Below are 19809 nucleotides of genomic sequence, written 5' to 3'. Positions count from 1 at the left end.
GGGATGTAAAATAAGGTGCACAGGGTGGTATGTGCTTTTGTGTGCAACAGAGCTCCTCCTTCAGGGCTTCCTCCCTCCACTTTAAATGAGATTTTTCCTTTACAGTATAAATTTTTACACACTCTAGTTAATTGACAATATACTATGAATTAGTTTCATTTGCATTTGGGTGGCACATACAGACTCTTTCAAAGCCTGATTACGTCTGCACAGTCTAATCCAGACTCCTGGAGTCCACGATATATTGTGTAAACTTGTGAGATCCATCCCCTATGGCCTAACAATTTTCTAACTAAGTTGCCAAATGAAACACCAGAATGAAGTTAACAACACACATTGAGGCTTATTTGGCATTTTTAGATAGAGAAATGCCTTAGAGTATTTCTTCAGGCTACAAAATTGTTCTTTTCTTTCCAAAATGCTGGGCAAAATGTGTTTTAATAAAAGTGCAATATTTTCATCTTGTCAAAGGCTTTCATATATTTGGAGGAAGAACAAAAAAAATTACTCTTTTACTGGATATTTTAATTTGAAAGAAAACAAAAGACCACCAGAAATAATTTTTAATATAGTATATTTATAGGAATGCATAACTTGAGATGTACATTTTGAAGCTTCATCCATAACTTAGAACATTTACTGTAATGATAATAACAAGACAGCAAGTCATCACTTTACAACATTACACATGAGTGATTTTGACTTACAAATAAAATATTTACAACCTACCTTTACAAAACAACATTGTGTGCATACAAAATGAACAACTGCAGAAAAATTTAAAAATAATGAGACAACCAAAAACCCAGAAGATACACTTAAGGCAGACCAGCAAGACACTGAAATAATTAAGGCTGTGGAATTCTTCTGCACCTTGAAAATATAGAGCTATTTATCAATACTGTGGAGTGATTTTAAATCAATTGTTACAAGCCTGATGGAAGTATGTACTTATATGTATATGTGTAATGGTCCCTATGGGGAAACCTGTCCACTTATGGATAAGGCCCTTTATCTGAATGGCCAGAGAAGCCCACCCCCAAACTCTCAAACGATCTGGTGGGGAGGAATCACTCAAAACCAAGAGGTGCCAATAAAATTTGCAAACCAACTGTTAAATATTCAAATGTAAAGATTCTTCTGACTCCAGGCAAACAATAACCTAAATGATGGTCCCATTATGTTTCAAGCTTTGTTCATTTGGCTTTGTAGCTTCAAAAGACAGCAAATAAATCCCCAGTGAGTAGACTCTAACTCTACCCATCAGCCCTAATGGTTTTGAATGGCCCTAAATGGTTTTCTACTAGAAAACTGATCCACCTGGGCTGTCTTCAAATGGATAGATTTCTGCATATGAGCAATAACATATACATACATATTATACACTATATACATGTACAGATGTACATATATCCAGATTTTCCAACAGTTTGCACTTTGATCACTACTGTTCTCTGACTAGGATCTCGTTCTGAAGAACATGTTTAGTTATTTCACAGTCTTCACATTTGTCCTAACTACTAGTTTTACTCACTCACCTTCCCCATAGAGTAGGCCAAAGTTTGGCAGAAACAGAAGTAAAAGCACCGGGGTCAAAAAAATCAATCATAGAGATGACGTATATGGCTTAAGTTAGTAAGAGAAGATGTATGTTTTGTTACCTTCAAATTCATAACAGTCTTTGAGATCATAGTAACAGTCCCCATAATACTCCAAGATGTGGCTTCATTTCTTGATGGAAGTCGGGCGTTGATGTAACTCTTACACTAGCTATTCATCAGCTAGTAAATTCATTTGCACTCTTTTCCATTTCTTCAGCCATCCTCATTATCCAAAATAACAGTTATCTGAATAAGCAGTTAATCTTGTTCATCTGAATAAAAACAGAATCTGACCACAATTTAGAATCTCCCAGCAAACAGGCTAACAGGAAACACAATAGCCCATGAGTATTAATTTCAATCTTTTCATAAATGTCCCTTAAAGATGAAAATTTGTCTTAGAGTAATTGTTTTTTCCTCTCTTCTAACTTCTACATATATTGAAAATGAGGAAGAAATGTCTTTCATAGAAAATATGGCCTGTGTTCTACTATTTTTGTGTGTATTTCTCACATGAATAATATTCTCTATTAAAGATATCTAATGCTATGGATAAATTTCAGCTGTTTTTAACCCTCTAGAATTAATGAAACAAAGAACCTTTTAGTTTTTAGAAAATGTATATTAACATAGTAGCTCCCCTTTTCTTAGTAGAGAATGGGCACATCTTACCTTTTCTAACCCCACCTTGGGTTTAGTTATTCATTTCCAAATGATCCCTAGATTTTAAATAGCTAAGAAAACTGTAATGCTAATAAACCCACTGAAAGCTCACATTCTGTGGTTGCCTAACCCAGACTCCACGGAGATGCTACACAGGAGGGCAATAAATAAGCCCCACATTTCTCAAAACTGAACAAGGATGTGGTGAGTTTGCACTTTTTCCCCTCCTCTATCAAATTTACGGGACAAAGTTTTACTTAATATACAGAAATAACCAGCATCTAGTTTATAACATATTTGCCCCTTTGTAGTCTCACAAATCTAAATGTCCATGCTCTTCCACAAGGCAAGAAAAAAGTAACAACTGACTCACCAGCACAAAATCATGGAGACTATGGAAAAACAAATATGCTACTTCCAGAACATCTAGTTATCTTAAAAAAAAGAAAAAGATCCAAAGTTTTCCCTCCAAAAACTAACAGTTCATTTCTACACCTGTGCATTTAATTTGCCTCTTATTATAGAAACCTGTGAGATTCTAAAGAAATGAGTTGTGATATCAGAAAATATTTTATTCTCATCTCTGCCCTCCCAGTGAGGAAAGTGGCTGTTTGGGCTTTTCTCTGTCAATTTTTCTAGAGCATAAAGCTTGAGAAGAGAGTCGTGGTTGCTTTGGAGGGCATCTTACTCTGTGCTTCTGCCATAAGACATACTCGAGAAAACAGTTTATTGACAAACACTTCATCAGCTCTCCTAACCTTTTTCTGTAAATAAGCTTTTAAATGATCGAAATTACAGGCTAAGATCAAATAACATTCAGACAAAGAGCACCTAGTACTTCCAATTAAAATCAATTTACAGAATTTAATCTCATAAGTTTGTAAATGGTATCTAAAGACATGAATATTGAAATCTTGGAATGTTCAAAGTTACCATCAATAAAATTCTTAGCACTGGCAGTGTGTAGCACTTTTTAAAAAATCAAAGTATTTTCTAGACATCCCAACTAAGGTATTTTCCCCACATTCCTATAAGATTAATTCCTCCCTCCTTCCCCCAACTCCCATTTTCACAATGGGGATATTTGGGGCAGAAAAAAACAGACTTTCTGTAAGAAAGGACGAATCAGGAACAGCTGAGGTTGAAACTCAAGAATTCCTGGGCTCACCCTATGTTCAGATGGTTTCATTTAAAAGATATTTTAAAGAAAAAATGCTGCAATATCAGTCAGTCTAAATACAATGAACTTCTTTGTCTCCCATTCTCCCCTCTGAAAGGCACTGCTATTTATAAAGACTTGTGAACCACAAAGCGGTGCGGCCAGCTTTCCCTCTGCTTCCTCTGTTCCCCCCAAGAGTGTTTATGGCTGTGAGAGACCTGAAGGACACCTCCAACATTACAGTTTTTTTTCTTAAAAATTTTCTCACATTCAGCTGTAAGTGGATATAAATCTGTTTAATTTGAAACCAATGTAAAAGATGTAGTAAATTACTATATATACCTTTAAAAAATTATTGTGGGTTGTCCCTGATCTTTTCCTTCTTTCTGCATCCCATCTTTATACAAAAAAAAAACCCAAAACCCTATACAATGGATATAAGCCAAGCAAGAAACTTGTGACTTTAACCAATATTTATTTTTCCCATTTCAACTGGAAGTTCATTCTTACTGATTCCTAGTTAAGTTTTGATTGCAAAAATTACCATAATTAGAAGGGGACTATTTTCTCATCTCTCCCCTCTTCTCTACCACAAAGTAATAAATCTCTCTGCCAAAATAGGTACATGAAAGTGGTTCCTAATCCTTCATCCCTCACCACAGTTGCCCACAGAGCAACTAGAGTATATATCCCAGCCCATCTTCTAGGATTCCTTGTTGTTTCCAACTTGCTAAAGAGAATTCCTGAACCAGGAACACAATTGACTCATCCTCATTGGGAAGGACCAGGAGCTTTGCAGATAGGATGTCTCCCTGTTGGCTTTCTTCAGTTATCAAACCATATAAAATATATACCCTTTCTCTTGGGGCCTCTATTAAATTCATTCTATTCTAATGATTGTACTTTGGCTCCAGTTAACAAAATCATACTTGCCTTCCATCTGGACCATTCCAACTCTGATGTGAAAGCTGTTATAAATGCTTTGGCTCTAACATTCTTGCCCTCCCAACAGCACAATTTCATTAATGCTCTCCTGTGCAGTCTGGACACCATTATCCTTCTCAAGCAAAAACTCAGCTTGTCTCCTACATGGTCATAAAAACTCATAAAGATTCAGCAGGGGGCTTTTTAGTTCTCACCCACAGTGGACGGAAGATAACTTGCCAAGCCATACTGTACAGATATTCAGAATCCTCAGTGCCTGTATCTATCCCATGATGAGCCCGAGGGACCAGGCTTTCTTCTTTTATGTTATATCTTATAACAAAGACATGTTTACTAAAAGAGTTTTTAGTAAACTTGTTTTAAATTTCAAAATATTGTATCATATAGTATTGGTATAGAACTATGGGTTTAAATGAAGAAAATGAAGGGTTAGAGAGCTCTGAGGAAGTAGCCTTGGTGGCCCAGGGCCATTCGAAAATTAGGAAACAAATACAGTCAGAATCAGTTTCCACTTATTTGGTTAATCCTGAAAATACATAAGTGCTATCTAGTCTTATTGCTTGTACTTTCTACTAATTTATTAGTCTATAATCTTAGATGGGATGAGGTGGAGCATGGATGAAGAAGTTGACTTTGAAGTCAATGGAAAAGAATGATGAGTATTTTTAATTCTACATTTCCACTGCAGGAATAAGTATTTTATATATTAAAGTTCAGGCTTAGTTTCCATCATTCTTCTTCATTAAGATAGGTTTATAGTTCTATTTATCCTTCATAAACTCTCTGCTTGCACTTCTGTGCTGCATGATTTTAATTTTCTCAGTCTTTTTATAAGAGAGAAGCAATGCCATTAAACCTGATTTGAACAAACACTTAAGTTATATTTTTTAAAATAGCATTTGCATAAGAGTAATTTAAAAAACACATTCTAGGAAACAAAAGATGGCTCATGTACAAAACACAAAAACAAATCTCCCAAAAACCGAGGAAAAAGAAAGAAAGAAAGAGACCATGAAATGCCCAGGTTTAATTTTTTTTCCGCCAGTGGAAAAAAAAGCAGTTCATAACCATCTTGTATGGAGAATATATACCAGAAAGCAGCGTCGGCCTCAAAATGCAATTAGTCCTTTTAGTCCAGGGAAATATTGGTGGCTGAGCAGTGATAGATATTGCAATTGCAGTTAAAACTCAATGCTCTGTTAGGATGACGTATCAGATTTTATTCCATGGCTTCAAAAAGGACTTGGGACCAGGCCTTTGAAAGGCCTGTATGGCTGCTTCCTTTTGGTAAGCACCCCTTCATTTCCATAAAGGGTTAGAAATAAAGCAGGCTAGCTTTCTGAGGACTGCATTCTACAGCTGCAGAAGACATCAGAAAGTGTGGGTACGTTCTTCACAGGAACTGCAGGAAAGGTTTCTATTTGCACTTTTGTATGAACCTGTTTTACTCGTTACCTATTTCAAATCAAGTGTAGACATAAAAAATAGCCCCACAACTCATGCTGTATTTGGACTTATTCCCTGGCAGGCTTTCCTGCCAGATGAACTCTGAGCTGCCAGTGAATCCGGGGATAGCATTTCATAAACAGAACCTAAGTTAGTCAAATACCTGTGACCGAGAGAAAAATCTTCTCACTCACAGATTGCAAAAGGGTAACATTGCTTTCTCTTAATGCACAGGTTCTGGTAAAATAGTTCTATACAAGATTTATAAAAGGCTCTAAAAAAAAAAAACAAAACCTGTCATCTAATTGTGCTTAGTCAAAACAATGTAATGCTTCGGTACATAAGTTACTGTCTTAACTGGAGCACTCAAAGTTACTTAAGATTGATTTCATATATATCTCTATATTATAAAACTCTGAAAGTTGAATGTGATATATTTTTACTGTATGTGTACATGTATCCTATTAAGAAACTATATGTAAGTAATCTAAACCGGCACAGTTGACATACATGACATCTCTGTTAAATAGAACTTCTTGCTTAAAATTTCAGCAAAGGCAGGAATCTTTATACTTTCTTCAGTGATCTTATGTTTTGCCAAGTTAACCACTCATTTTGGAACACAGTTAAAATGTCATAACAGCTGCTATTCTTGTTATCTCCACCTCTCTTCTGAATAATTTCCGTGACTCTACATCTGTATCTCTTCTGAACGACCTTCTGGAAAGTCCCTGGATTTAGGGTGATTTCACTGCTGCTCAGACCTTGACAAACCACTGAGGAGATTTAAGAGGTACATCTCTCAATCCAGAGAACCACATGGAGTGAATGATGGACAGAATTATTTACAGACACATTCAGTCTTGCTTTGGTTCACACTGCACTTCCATGTGAAACCACGAGGGCTGGGAGATGGCTACGTGCCTTGGTTTAGCCGATTGACAATGTAGCTCTTGACGTTGGGAATGGGGCGCACATCATTCTGATGCTTGCGGCGCTCGATGAAGCACGCCAAACGGGAGGTGTCCAGGGGGATCTTGGAGTAGCTGCCATTGTGGGGCTGCAGCCACGGATGCTGCAGGCAGGTGGCTGCTGTGGGCCGCCTCCGAAAGTCTTCCTGTAGGATCACATTGATGAAATCTCTGGCAGCATTGCTCACACCGCAGAAGTACTCATGGGGGAAGCTGAAGTCCACCCTGCACACATTGATACATGTCTCCTCCTTGCTCTCATCCAAGAAGGGGGAGACCCCACTCAGCATGACGTATGTCAAAACCCCGATGCTCCAGATGTCGGTGCCCAGGGATACAGGGATGCCCTGGATCACTTCTGGGGCAGCAAACTCGGGGTTCCCCAGAAGGTGGTGGATATGGAAGTGACCTGAGATCTGGACAGCATCCTCCAAGTCAATGAGCTTCACTCGAGGCACTGGGATCCGTAGGTCAATGAGCAGGTTTTCAGGCTGTGGAGATCCAAGGAGGTGGGGAGGAAAGAAGGCAAGTTCAGCTCTGTTTCGACTTTCTGTAGGACTCCAGCCACTCCAACACGGTTCTGCTATTCTTTGATAAAGTCTGTAGTGTGTGGGATGTTCCCTATGCTTCAAACTGAACTAAACTCTGAGGCTGGATGGTACTTCAGAGAAATTGGTTGACACTGAAAATCCTGTCTTTTTAACTAGCCCTTCTGCACTGAAAGAGTAAATTATTTATTTGGGGGGAACAGGGGCTTCTTTAGAAAAAGACAGCAACATTTAGTGATTCCTTCTATAAAGTTAGACAAAGTGGTTAAAGCCCACCTACATTCTCTTAGCCCAGATATTATGTGACTCTGATGTGTTCTCATTAATTCAATAATAACACACAAATTGTGTGACAACCCATTTTGTGTTTAATATTCATAGGGATTCTAATGCAAGGAAATAAAATGAGAATTTATATTCCTCAAGGGCAATGACTGGCAGGTTGAACTTAAGCACTTCTCTGCTGGGGTTGCTGTTTATTGTTACCTTTATGTCCAAATGTGCAACTCTGCAGTTATGAAGGTACTGCAGGGCTTCCATGATGTCTCGAATGTAGAAAGCTACTTTTTCTTCCATCAGCTCATCATGATTCATAAGATAGTCTAAGAGTCGGCCATCGTCCATCCTGAAAAAAGGGAGGAAAAGGCCAAGGAAATATGTTTGCAAAGAAAACAAAAAAAATAGCACACATATAAATCTGTAACATTGCTAATATTTCTCCTATTTCCTATTATAAATGAAGATCAGTGTTGCAAGACATGTAAATTTTAGTTAGAGTCCAAAGTTAGTATAATGTTCAGAACTTACATTAAAAAGATAGATAGATAAATAGATATGGAGGAGATAGAAATAGATGGACAGATAAGAGAGAGATGCATGCTTCAGGAAATAAATCTGTATAATCTTAAGAACTAATACAATTATGTAAAGTTTAAAAATAAAATAAAATTAAAAAAATAAAAATAAAAATACATGTATTATGACAAAAAAAAAAAAAAAAGACACATTGTGAATGCTTGCTAAGTTACTTCAGTTGTGTCCAACTCTACAATGCTATGGACTATAGCTCTGCAGACTCTGTCCATTGAAATTGCTCACAAGAAAAGTCTGACATCCCTTTAAGAGAGGTTGCTGCTGCTACTGCTGCTAAGTCGCTTCAATCGCTCAATTGTGTCTGACTCTGTGCGACCCCATAGACGGCAGCCCACCAGGCTTCCCCATCCCTGGGATTCTCCAGGCAAGAACACTGGAGTGGGTTGCCATTTCCTTCTCCAATGTAGGAAAGTGAAAAGTGAGAGTGAAGTCGCTCAGTCGTGCCCGACTCTTAGCGACCCCATAGACTGTAACCTACCAGGCTCCTTCATCCATGGGATTTTCCAGGCAAGAGTACTGGAGTGGGGTGCCATTGCCTTCTCCTTTAAGAGAGGTTAGATTGCAAAATAGAGAAAGGGAGGAGACAGAGAGAGATCTTGCAACTATCTGAATAACTGGAATCTGGTGGCTTCAAGGAGCCTCACATGTGTTTTGCAAATTGCTTTTCCTTTGTCAGCTTTTAGTTGGGGAAAAGTAGCCAGTAGGCAAAATTTGACCTTGACATTCACGATCCCTTCTTGAATCCTACTCCTCCTGGGCAACTATCCAACTTTAAAAACTATGCCTGAGAGCCTGCTACGAGGAGCCAGCCAAACCTAGACTTGAATGCTGGTTCTGCCACAGACAGGCCGGGGGCTTGGAACAAGTAATTTACTCTCTGTTTTGCTTTCTTCATCTTTAAAGTGAGAGTAACAACAGTAACAATCCCTATTTCATCTATGAGGACTGTTGATGGATCAAGTGAGACAATGAGGCATTAAAGCATAACTGGTAGCAATAGTAAGAAAGCAACGAATGGCAACTATCTTCAGGTACCCTGTGCCCTCTTTAGCAGGGAGTGACCAGATGTCAGGCGGCTGTTCTCTAACGTGCACTGGGCCATTGAGGACCATCCCCGGGAGAGGCCCAGGCAGAGGAACCTGAGCCAGAATCAGAAGCTACTTTTGAGCACAGCTGACATCCTCCCACCAAGTTCCCATTCTCTTCTCTAGCTTGTTCCTTCCCACCAGCTTGTTTTCTTCTCCTGCTTTCCTTGACAGGCTCAGAGGCCTAAATCACAGTTGAAAGCTGTAAATGGAGGTGCTTCTCTACTGAAGACAAGTACATGTGGAGCCATACACAGTACTAGTCTCCAGTATAAATGTCTGTCTTCTCTCCAGACCCAGGGCCTCATCACACCAACCAGACAACATTTCTATGAGGGACCCATACTTCTGAAAAGACTGTCCTCTTGGGTCTCTGTAAGATTTCTCTAAACAACAGGGCATGATCTCTGTTCTTAGCTTGGGGAAGGAGTGGGAAGGATGTGACCTTATTGCTCCCTTCTAGGACCCAGTATGTAGCCCAAAGTATACAGGGATACATACTGGAATGAGTGGAAGTTTTTGAAGGTCTGGAATGAGAGGAAGTCTGGAATGAGTGGAAGGTTTTGAAAGTAAGATTCTACCCTGAAAGGACTTTCTTGGGGGTAGATTGGGGATGCTATAGCAGTAGATGAGAGGGGCAACCCCATGTCCAAGGAGTGGCAGCTGCACAGGTGCAGGAGGACCTAGAGGAGCTACTCCACGTTCAAGATCAGGAGGGGCAGCCCTGAGGAGATACCCCTCGTCCAAGGTAAGCAGCAGGGCTGCGCTTTGCTGGAGCAGCCGTGAAGAGATACCCCACGACCAAGGTAAGAGAAACCCAAAAAGACGGTAGATGTTGCGAGAAGGCATCAGAGGGCAGACATACTGAAACCATAATAACAGAAAACTAGCCAATCTGATCACATGGACCATAGCCTTGTCTAACTCAATGAAACTAAGCCATGCTGTGTGGGGCCACCCAGGACGGACAGGTCATGGTGGAGAGGTCTGACAGAATGTGGTCCACTGGAGAAGGGAATGGCAAACCACTTCAGTATTCTTGCCTTGAGAACCCCATGAACAGTACGAAAAGGCAAAATGATAGGATACTGAAAGAGGAACTGCCCAGGTCAGTAGGTGCCCAATATGCTACTGGAGATCAGTGGAGAAATAACTCCAGAAAGAATGAAGGGATGGAGCCAAAGCAAAAACAACACCCAGTTGTGGATGTGACTGGTGATAGAAGCAAGGTCCAATGCTGTTAAGAGCAACATTGCATAGGAACCTGGAATGTCAGGTCCATGAATCAAGGCAAATTGGAAGTGGTCAAACAGGAGATGGCAAGAGTGAACGTCAACATTCTAGGAATCAGAGAACTAAAATGGACTGGAATGGGTGAATTTAACTCAGATGACCATTATATCTACTACTGTGGGCAGGAATCCCTTAGAAGAAATGGAGTAGCCATCATGGTCAACAACAGAGTCTGAAATGCAGTACTTGGATGCAGTCTCAAAAATGACAGAATGATCTCTGTTTGCTTCCAAGGCAAACCATTCAGTATCATGGTAATCCAAGTCTATGCCCCAACCAGTAATACTGAAGAAGCTGAAGTTGAACAGTTCTATGAAGATGTACAAGACCTTTTAGAACTAACACCCCAAAAAGATGTCCTTTTCATTATGGGGGACTGGAATGCAAAAGTAGGAAGTCAAGAAACACCTGGAGTAACAGGCAAATTTGGCCTTGGAGTACAGAATGAAGCAGGGCAAAGGCTAATAGAGTTTTGCCAAGAGAACGCACTGCTCATAGCAAACACCCTCTTCCAACAACACAAGAGAAGACTCTACACATGGACATCACCAGATGGTCAACACCGAAATCAGACTGATTATATTCTTTGCAGCCAAAGATGGAGAAGCTCTATACAGTCAACAAAAACAAGACCGGGAGCTGACTGTGGCTCAGATCATGAGCTCCTTATTGCCAAATTCAGACTTAAATTGAAGAAAGTAGGGAAAACCACTAGACCATTCAGGTATGACCTAAATCAAATCCCTTATGATTATACAGTAGAAGTGAGAAATAGATTTAAGGGACTAGATCTGATAGATACAGTGCCTGATGAACTATGGACGGAGGTTTGTGACATTGTACAGGAGACAGGGATCAAGACCATCCCCATGGAAAAGAAATGCAAAAAAGCACAATGGCTGTCTGGGGAGGGTTTACAAATAGCTGTGAAAAGAAGAGAAGCAAAAAGCAAAGGAGAAAAGGAAAGATATAAGCATCTGAATGCAGAGTTCCAAAGAATAGCAAGGAGAGATAAGAAAGCCTTCCTCAGCGATCAATGCAAAGAAATAGAGGAAAACAACAGAATGGGAAAGACTAGGGATCTCTTCAAGAAAATTAGAGATACCAAGGGAACATTTCATGCAAAGATGGGCTCGATAAAGGACAGACACAGAATGGACCTAACAGAAGCAGAAGATATTAAGAAGAGGTGGCAAGAATACACAGAAGAACTGTACAAAAAAGATCTTCATGACCCAGATAATCACGATGGTGTGATCACTCACCTAGAGCCAGACAGCTTGGAATGTGAAGTCAAGTGGGCCTTAGAAAGCATCACTATGAACAAAGCTAGTGGAGGTGACAGAATTCCAGTTGAGCTATTTCAAATCCTGAAAGATGATGCTGTGAAAGTGCTGCACTCAATATGCCAGCAAATTTGGAAAACTCAGCAGTGGCCACAGGACTGGAAAAGGTCAGTTTTCATTCCAATCCCAAAGAAAGGCAATGCCAAAGAATGCTCAAACTACTGCACAATTGCACTCATCTCACACGCTAGTAAAGTAATGCTCAAAATTCTCCAAGCCAGGCTTCAAGCAATATGTGAACCGAGAACTTCCAGATGTTCAAGCTGGTTGTAGAAAAGGCAGAGGAACCAGAGATCAAATTGTCAACATCCGCTGGATCATGGAAAAAGCGAGAGAGTTCCAGAAAAACATCTATTTCTGCTTTATTGACTATGCCAAAGCCTTTGACTATGTGGATCACAATAAACTGTGGAAAATTCTGAAAGAGATGGGAATACAAGACCGCCTGACCTGCCTCTTGAGAAACCTATATGCAGGTCAGGAAGCAACAGAACTCGACATGGAACAACAGACTGCTTCCAAATAGGCAAAGGAGTATGTCAAGGCTGTATACTGTCACCCTTCTTATTTAACTTCTATGCAGAGTACATCATGAGAAACGCTGGGCTGGAAGAAGCACAAGCCGGAATCAAGGTTGCCGGGAGAAATATCAATAACCTCAGATATGCAGATGACACTACCCTTATGGCAGAAAGTGAAGAGGAACTAAAAAGCCTCTTGATGAAAGTGAAAGAGGAGAGTGAAAAAGTTGGCTTAAAGCTCAATATTCAGAAAACTAAGATCATGGCATCTGGTCCCATCACTTCATGGGAAACAGTGGAAACAGTGTCAGACTTTATTTTTCTGGGCTCCAAAATCACTGCAGATGGTGATTGCAGCCATGAAATTAAAAGATACTTATTCCTTGGAAGGAAAGTTATGACCCACCTAGATAGCATATTCAAAGGCAGAGACATTACTTTGCCAACAAAGATCCGTCTAGTCAAGGCTTTGGTTTTCCAGTGGTCATGTATGGATGTGAGAGTTGGACTGTGAAGAAGGCTGAGCACTGAAGAATTGATGCTTTTGAACTGTGGTGTTGGAGAAGACTCTTGAGAGTCCCTTGGACTGCAAGGAGATCAAACCAGTCCATTCTGAAGGAGATCAGCCCTGGGATTTCTTTGGAAGGACTGATGCTAAAGCTGAAACTCCAATACTTTGGCCACCTCATGCGAAGAGTTGACTCATTGGAAAAGACCCTGATGCTGGGAGGGATTGGAGGCAGGAGGAGAAGGGGACAACAGAGGATGAGATGGCTGGATGGCATCACTGACTCAATGGACATGAGTCTGAGTGAACTCCGGGAGTTGGGGATGGACAGGGAGGCCTGGCGTGCTGCGATTCATGGGGTCGCAAAGCGTCGGACACGACTGAGCAATTGAACTGAACTGATAGCAGTAGATAGATGCACAGACTCCTCTCTTTCAATTCATTTTCACCCCTGTCAATGAGCCCATTGCCAATAAGCTTTTCCTAAACTCCTGCCCTGCCCGAAAGCCCATAAGAGAAAGAAGATGAAAACTGGAGTGAGACAGATGTGTGTTCAAGTCCCAGCTTCTCCATTTCCTAGTTTTAAGGAGCTACTTTTAATGAACTTCCTTATCTCTGATTTTCTGATCTATAAAATGGGAATCACATTTTTATACAATGGAGGGGAGAGTGCATGTTACATACAACACTTTGTAAGCTAGAGGCATTATATGAAATGTAACTGCCATTTCCATTGTGAGCAAGAAAGAAGCCAAACAGCTGGGGACTGCGTTCAAGAGACGATACTGGTACTTACAGTTCCAAAATGAGGATGTAGGAAGTGGGGGACTCATAGGTGTCATGGAGAGTGATGTATTGGGGGTGCTGCAGGTGTTGAAGCAGGGCAGCCTCGTGGGCAGCCTGCTCTTTTTTCTTCATTTTTTTGCTAACAAATTTCACAGCGACATCTTTGCGAGTAGCTTTGTGAATGCACTTCTTTACTATGGAGAACCGGCCTCTGGAAAACAAAAGGGAGAAAGTGTTTTGCCAAGATTCCTCAATCAACTAGGTATCATTTTATTCAAGGATGCGAGAAGTTTTATCTGAAGTGGTTAGACAGTAACATTTTATTATTATAGAAATCTACCTTTTTTGCATTTTTAACTATAACATTATCATTCAGAATTGTTAACTATAATATTATCTTTCCTTTCTTAGCATTTGAGGGTTCTCCAAGTTGCAAAAAACTAAATAACATTTTTAGTCAATGAACATCAACTACAAGTTCAGTTTCCTGAACAGAGTATATTTCTATAAAATACAACAGTAAGAATATCAAATAAGGAGGAATTCTGCTCTATGATAATTTCAAAACATTTTCTAAAGAGGCAATTTTTTTTCATCTTATTTTATATTTCTTATCCTTTTGTTACAGAAAATTTCCTATATACACAAAAGTAGAGAGAAGAGTATAACAGATCTTCTATGTACCCAGCAGCCGGTATCAACAATTATCAACATTTTGCCAAACTTTCATCTACCCTTTACCTATCTCCTGCCCATTTTTTTTTGTTTTGTTTTGTTTTTTCTGGAGTGTTTTAAGTGTATGTTATTTCTAGAATAAATATTAAGTTTGCATCTCTAGTTTGACAAGGACATTTAAAAATATATCACCACCACTCCATTTTCACATCTAACAAAATTAACTACACCTAAATTAGACAGACTGATTCCCAGACTCACCTATAGGCCTATGGAAGGTGGTAAGAAAGTAATACAGAAGGAGAAACTGGTTGGCAGAGAAGGAGAGAGAGGGAGGGCTGAAGAGGTGACAAGGCAGCAACATTCAGAATCTGTCCATGAGGGGCCCTAACCCAAGAGTAGGGGAGTGAGAAGTCCTAGGGCAGTCCACTCATCTAGCAGAAATGAATGCATCAGATATCATGGGTACCACTAAGCTTGTCCAGTTGACTCCTTGACCTGGCTCTGTGTTCACTAAGCAACTTCCTGATAATAACTTTTTTCACTATAAATTTTCCCCAAAGAAGAGAAGGCCCTAATTAACAAAGTAAGTATTAGACAAGTATTAATTGAATGCCTATTACATGCCAGACATCAATCTTGGCATAGTGAACAAGTATTGGCCAAACTGGCAGTTCTATTTTACATTATCAAGTAATAAGTTGCCATCCTGGGTTTTAACAGCACTCTCTCTTCTTTGTTTCCTATAGGTCACTCCTTCCAGAGGACTTTAAATGCAGGAAAACAACTGATTGCTGAAGAGAGATCTGAATTGGTGGTTATGTCACGGTATTGCTACCTTAATTTTTAAAATATATTTTGTGTTTATCAATGTTATGCATCCTTATGGTTTAAAAAGTCATTAGCTTTAGCAAAGTTTGTCATCAAAATCAGTAATGTCTCATTCTCCATTCATCACCATTTTTCTTCCCGTAGAAGCAGTTTAATGTATTTTGCTGATTTTTCAGATATTTTCTTCTATGGCAGTAAGTATAGTATGTTTTGTATGATTACTTCTTGATTTTTCAGTTTTAGTTATTATCTGTTGACATCCCGCTATGGAAGATGAGATTTTAGCCTCTTTCCTTCCTTTGTCTCTACTGCATAACCACTTTTCCCATTCCCTGTCCTTCCAAGAGAATTATATTGTAATCAATATTCAGTTTTTCCATTATTGCAACTATGTGAAGTGCGGTCACAGTTGAACCTCTAGTAAAGTAAGACAATTTTTCATGTTTGTAGTAAAATGCATTCTTTAATAATTTCTGACAAAGAGTGTATGGGAAATAAGTTGTTTGATATTTACATATCTAAAATGCTTATTCTACATTTATAATTGTTAGGTTAGCTGGGTATAATTCTAGGTTGAAAAAATTTGAAGGAATTATTCTGTTGCCTTCTAACTTCTAGTGTGAATGATGATGTTAACTGTTAATGCCCATAGCATTATTATTCCTAACCCTTTGCATGATTCTTATAAAAATATTTAATTGTCTTTTCATTGAGATTTCTCTTACATTCTTTAGCTCAACGACCCTTTCTATAGTTCTGCTGGCCAGAAATATTGGATTCCATCAGAATTTTAGCCTCTGCATCATCATATACTTTCACATGAATACCCTTGCGGGTAAAGGAGTAAAAGAAAGAAGAAAAAGGTGAAAATAGGGATCTCATTGCTCTCTTCCTGTTTTTTGGCCATAAAGACGGGTTTCTCTCAGAGAGTTTGCTCTCTGGGGATGCGGGACAGTTCCCTGATTTGGCCCACCCTTGGGTCAAAGCTAGGAGATCAAAGAGAGAAAAAAACCTCAAAGCCCAGAAAACTCACTGCCACTGTCCATGTCTTTTTCAGGTGTTACCCTCCCTCCCCAATCTCCCTGTCGTTAACTTTTCAGGAAGCTCAGAGAGTTGCTGTTTGTGTTTCATCCAGAGATGCTAGTGTAGTCAGTGAGAGAAAAGGCCACAATGCCCTTACTCCATCTTGGCCAGCATCATCAATTGGTTCATGTTAACAACTGGGGACTAGGAAGTTGTTTGGAAGCTCTGAGTTTGTGGATGGAGTCTGTCAACTTGACTCTCACTGTATGGTGAACTGCATGGACTGTTCAGCTGGGGGAAACTTCAAAGTCAGTATCTTTAAATCTTTCCTCTTGAGTTGGTCAAATTTTGCAGAGAAAGATCCTCCAACTTTCTGGCAAGAATGTGAAGCCTTGCTTTTCCACCTCTGAAAGCCTGTTTGGTAAGGGAACAGGGGTCCTCGGTATCTAGCATTTATATATTCTCATAAGGGTCCTGTGTTGGTGATGCCATCCAACCATCTCATCCTCTGTCATCCCCTTCTCCTCCTGCCTTCAAACTTTCCCAGCATCAGGGTCTTTTCAAATGAGTCAGTTCTTCGCATCAGGTGGCCAAAATATAGGAGTTTCAGCTTCAGCATCAGTCCTTCCAATGAATATTCAGGACTCATCTCTTTTAGGATGGACTGGTTTGATCTCCTTGCAGTCCAAGGGACTCTCAAGAGTCCTTTCCAACAGCACAGTTCAAAAGCATCAATTCTTTGGTGCTCAGCTTTCTTTATAGTCCAACTCTATGGCTATACTGCTGCCTTTTTGGATCCTGTAACCAGGTAGCATTCCCAGGGGATAACTCTTCGGCTTCTTTAAGCTGCAGTGGTGCCTGTATAGTTTATTTCTGGTTAAGTATGCTATGCTCAAGTGCTCTTTACTTCTATGAATGAGCTATAGGAGTGAAGATATTTCTTTTTTGTAATAATTACTGAAGAGCCATTTCTAACAAGATAGCCATATAGACCCAGAATTCTAGGTTTATGTGTGATGGAGAAAGCTGACTCACATATATGACCCTGGCACAGTGGCACAGATATATTTTGTGTCTTATGTAAGTATCTACATGTCTTATTTCCATTCTGTTAACATAACAGCATTTTAAAGGATCTTCTAAAAATATGAAGACTATCTTGGGAGAGAGGAAAATCTTCAGGTTATTGGAGATAAAAAACGTGCCTTCGCCTATGACTATCAACAGCAAATACAGGCTTCGGGGAGGACTTAACTGGTACATCCAGGGGACTGAGCCAGTTTCATTTAGAACCAGATGGGGATTTGATCTGCTTATTATTGGGGCTCACAGTGTGGTAGTGTTTTAGTCACTAAGTCGTGTCTGACTCTTGCAATCCCATGGACTGTAGCCCACTGGGCTCCTCTGTCCATGGGATTCTCCAGGCAAGAATACTGGAGTGGGTTGCCATTTCCTTCTCCAGAGGATCTTCCCAACCCAGGGACTGAACCTGGTTCTCCTGCATTGCAGGCAGATTCTTTACTGCTGATTCACCATGAAGCCCTGGGGGTCATATATAAGCTTCACAAAGTTCAGTATCATGGAGCAAACTAGATTTCAATTACCAAAATTTATTTTTGACAAAAATTACTGTGATGAGAAACAACATATATTAGTAAAAAAAATACAGGCTTAAAGTCAGGTACCCAAGGTTTGAATCCTGGCTGTATACTTACTAGTTGTGGGATCTTGAAAAAGTTACTTAACCTTCTGAGCCTGAGTTTCTTTTATTGTAAATCTACTCAAACACTACCTCATGGTGTTGTAAGGATTAGATTAAATAACTTTTGTATAATATCTGCATAGTATCCAGAGGACTATATTACTCAATAAGCATCATCATCATTCATTACCATGTAGATTTCCACTGGCTCTCCCCCGTTTTTCTGTTTGGCTACCTATGTGAAGAAGATCAGGAAGTAGAGCTAAAGCTGGGTTTTGATGAAAGGAGCTGTAACAAAAGGCAGTGAATTACACTGTGACTCCTGCCTAGGAAAATAAGAATAATGAACATTTTTGCTCTCTCCACAACCTCTGCCACAACCACTTAGGAAATTTTATGCTTCCTTGAGAAATGTCAATTAGAGATGGAGATGATACCAATGGCCCATTGCTAGTGGGTGCTCTCTTATTTACACATCACAGGAGGTGGGTGACTTGCAAGACCTACTCACATTCTCTCACTTAGACCACCTGGAGACCAATATATCACAAGCATGAACCCCTTTTTTTCCTTATCATCAACTATTTTGTGAGACATGCGATACACTATTTTTCACTATTCTGTTAAAAGTCATATTTTTATCCTTTTCATTTTTGAGAACACATTTTTCTAACTAAAGGGGAGAGAGAAAAAGAGAGAGACACTTGAACCCAACAATTAGTGATTATACATTCTTCTAAGGAAGACATGGAACTTCTTATGAAAATTGACCATATACTACTCATAAAGCAAGTCCCAACAAAAATCAGGGAATCAATATCACATAGACCAAATTCTTTAACCACATGGTAATTAAATTAGAAATCAGTAGTAAGAAGATACTTTTTTAAATGGACAGATTTTTAGAAAAGTTCAATCTTCCAAGACTGAACCAGAAAGATATAGACATTATGAACAACACAATTACAAGCACTGAAATTGAAACTGTGATTAAAAACCTCCCAAAAAACAAAAGCCCAGGACCAGATGGCTTCACAAGGGAATTCCATCAAACATGTAGAGAACAGCTAATGCCTATCCTTTGAAAACTCTTTCAAAAAATTGCAGAGGAAGGAACACTTCTAAACTCATTTGATGAGGCCATCACCATGATACCAAAACCAGTCAAAACAACACACAAAAAGAAAACTATAGGACAATATCACTGATGAATATAGATGCAAAAATCTTCAACAGAATTTTAGCAAACAGAATTCAGCAACACATCAAAAACCTCATACACATAATCAAGTTGGGTTTATTCCAGGAATGCAAGGATTTTTCAATATACACAAATCAATCAATGTGATACACCATATTAACAAACTGAAAGACAAAAATCATACAATAATCTCAATAAATGCAGAAAAAGCCTTTGACAAAATTCAGCACCCATTTATTCTTAAAACTCTTCAAAATATGGGCATAGAAGGAACCTACCTCAACATAGAAAAGGCCATATATGATAAGCCTACAGCAAACATTATTCTCAATGGTCAAAAACTGAAAGCATTCCCCCTAAGATCAGGAACAAGACAAGGGTGTCCACTTTCACCACTGTTATTCAACATAGTTGTGGAAGTCCTAGCTAGAGCAATCAGAGAAAAAAAAGAAATAAAAGGAATCCAGATCGGAAAAGAAGAAGTAAAGCTCTCCCTGTTTGCAGATTGACATGGTACTGTATATAGAAAACCCTAAAGACAGTATCAGAAAATTACTAAAGCTAATCAGTGAATTTAGCAAAGTTGTAGGATACAAAATCAATACACAGAAATCACTTGCATTTATATACAT

At 39.3% G+C, this 19809-nt stretch overlaps 1 protein-coding gene across 9 annotated transcripts in view; it reads right to left on the bottom strand.

Moving 5' to 3' along the window:
• Window positions 1–569: 569 nt before the first annotated feature.
• Window positions 570–19809, bottom strand: part of KALRN (kalirin RhoGEF kinase) — a 692774-nt gene continuing 673534 nt past the window's right edge. For 8 of the 9 annotated variants that reach the window (XM_070370301.1, XM_070370325.1, XM_070370311.1 and 5 more), the window contains 3 exons: window positions 13756–13956; window positions 7820–7958; window positions 570–7276 (listed from right to left, as the gene is read on the bottom strand). In XM_070370301.1, the coding sequence (XP_070226402.1) occupies window positions 6731–7276; window positions 7820–7958; window positions 13756–13956 (886 nt within the window). In that variant the 3' untranslated portion in view covers window positions 570–6730. Of the gene's footprint in view, window positions 7277–7819; window positions 7959–13755; window positions 13957–19809 lie in introns of those variants that run through there. The other variant, XM_070370336.1, reaches the window with a different exon arrangement.

Source organism: Bos mutus, chromosome 1 (genome assembly GCF_027580195.1).
Source record: "Bos mutus isolate GX-2022 chromosome 1, NWIPB_WYAK_1.1, whole genome shotgun sequence".
Lineage (NCBI taxonomy): Eukaryota > Metazoa > Chordata > Mammalia > Artiodactyla > Bovidae > Bos > Bos mutus.
Note: the sequence above shows the minus strand (reverse complement) of the source record. Positions and strands in the feature narration are given on the sequence as shown.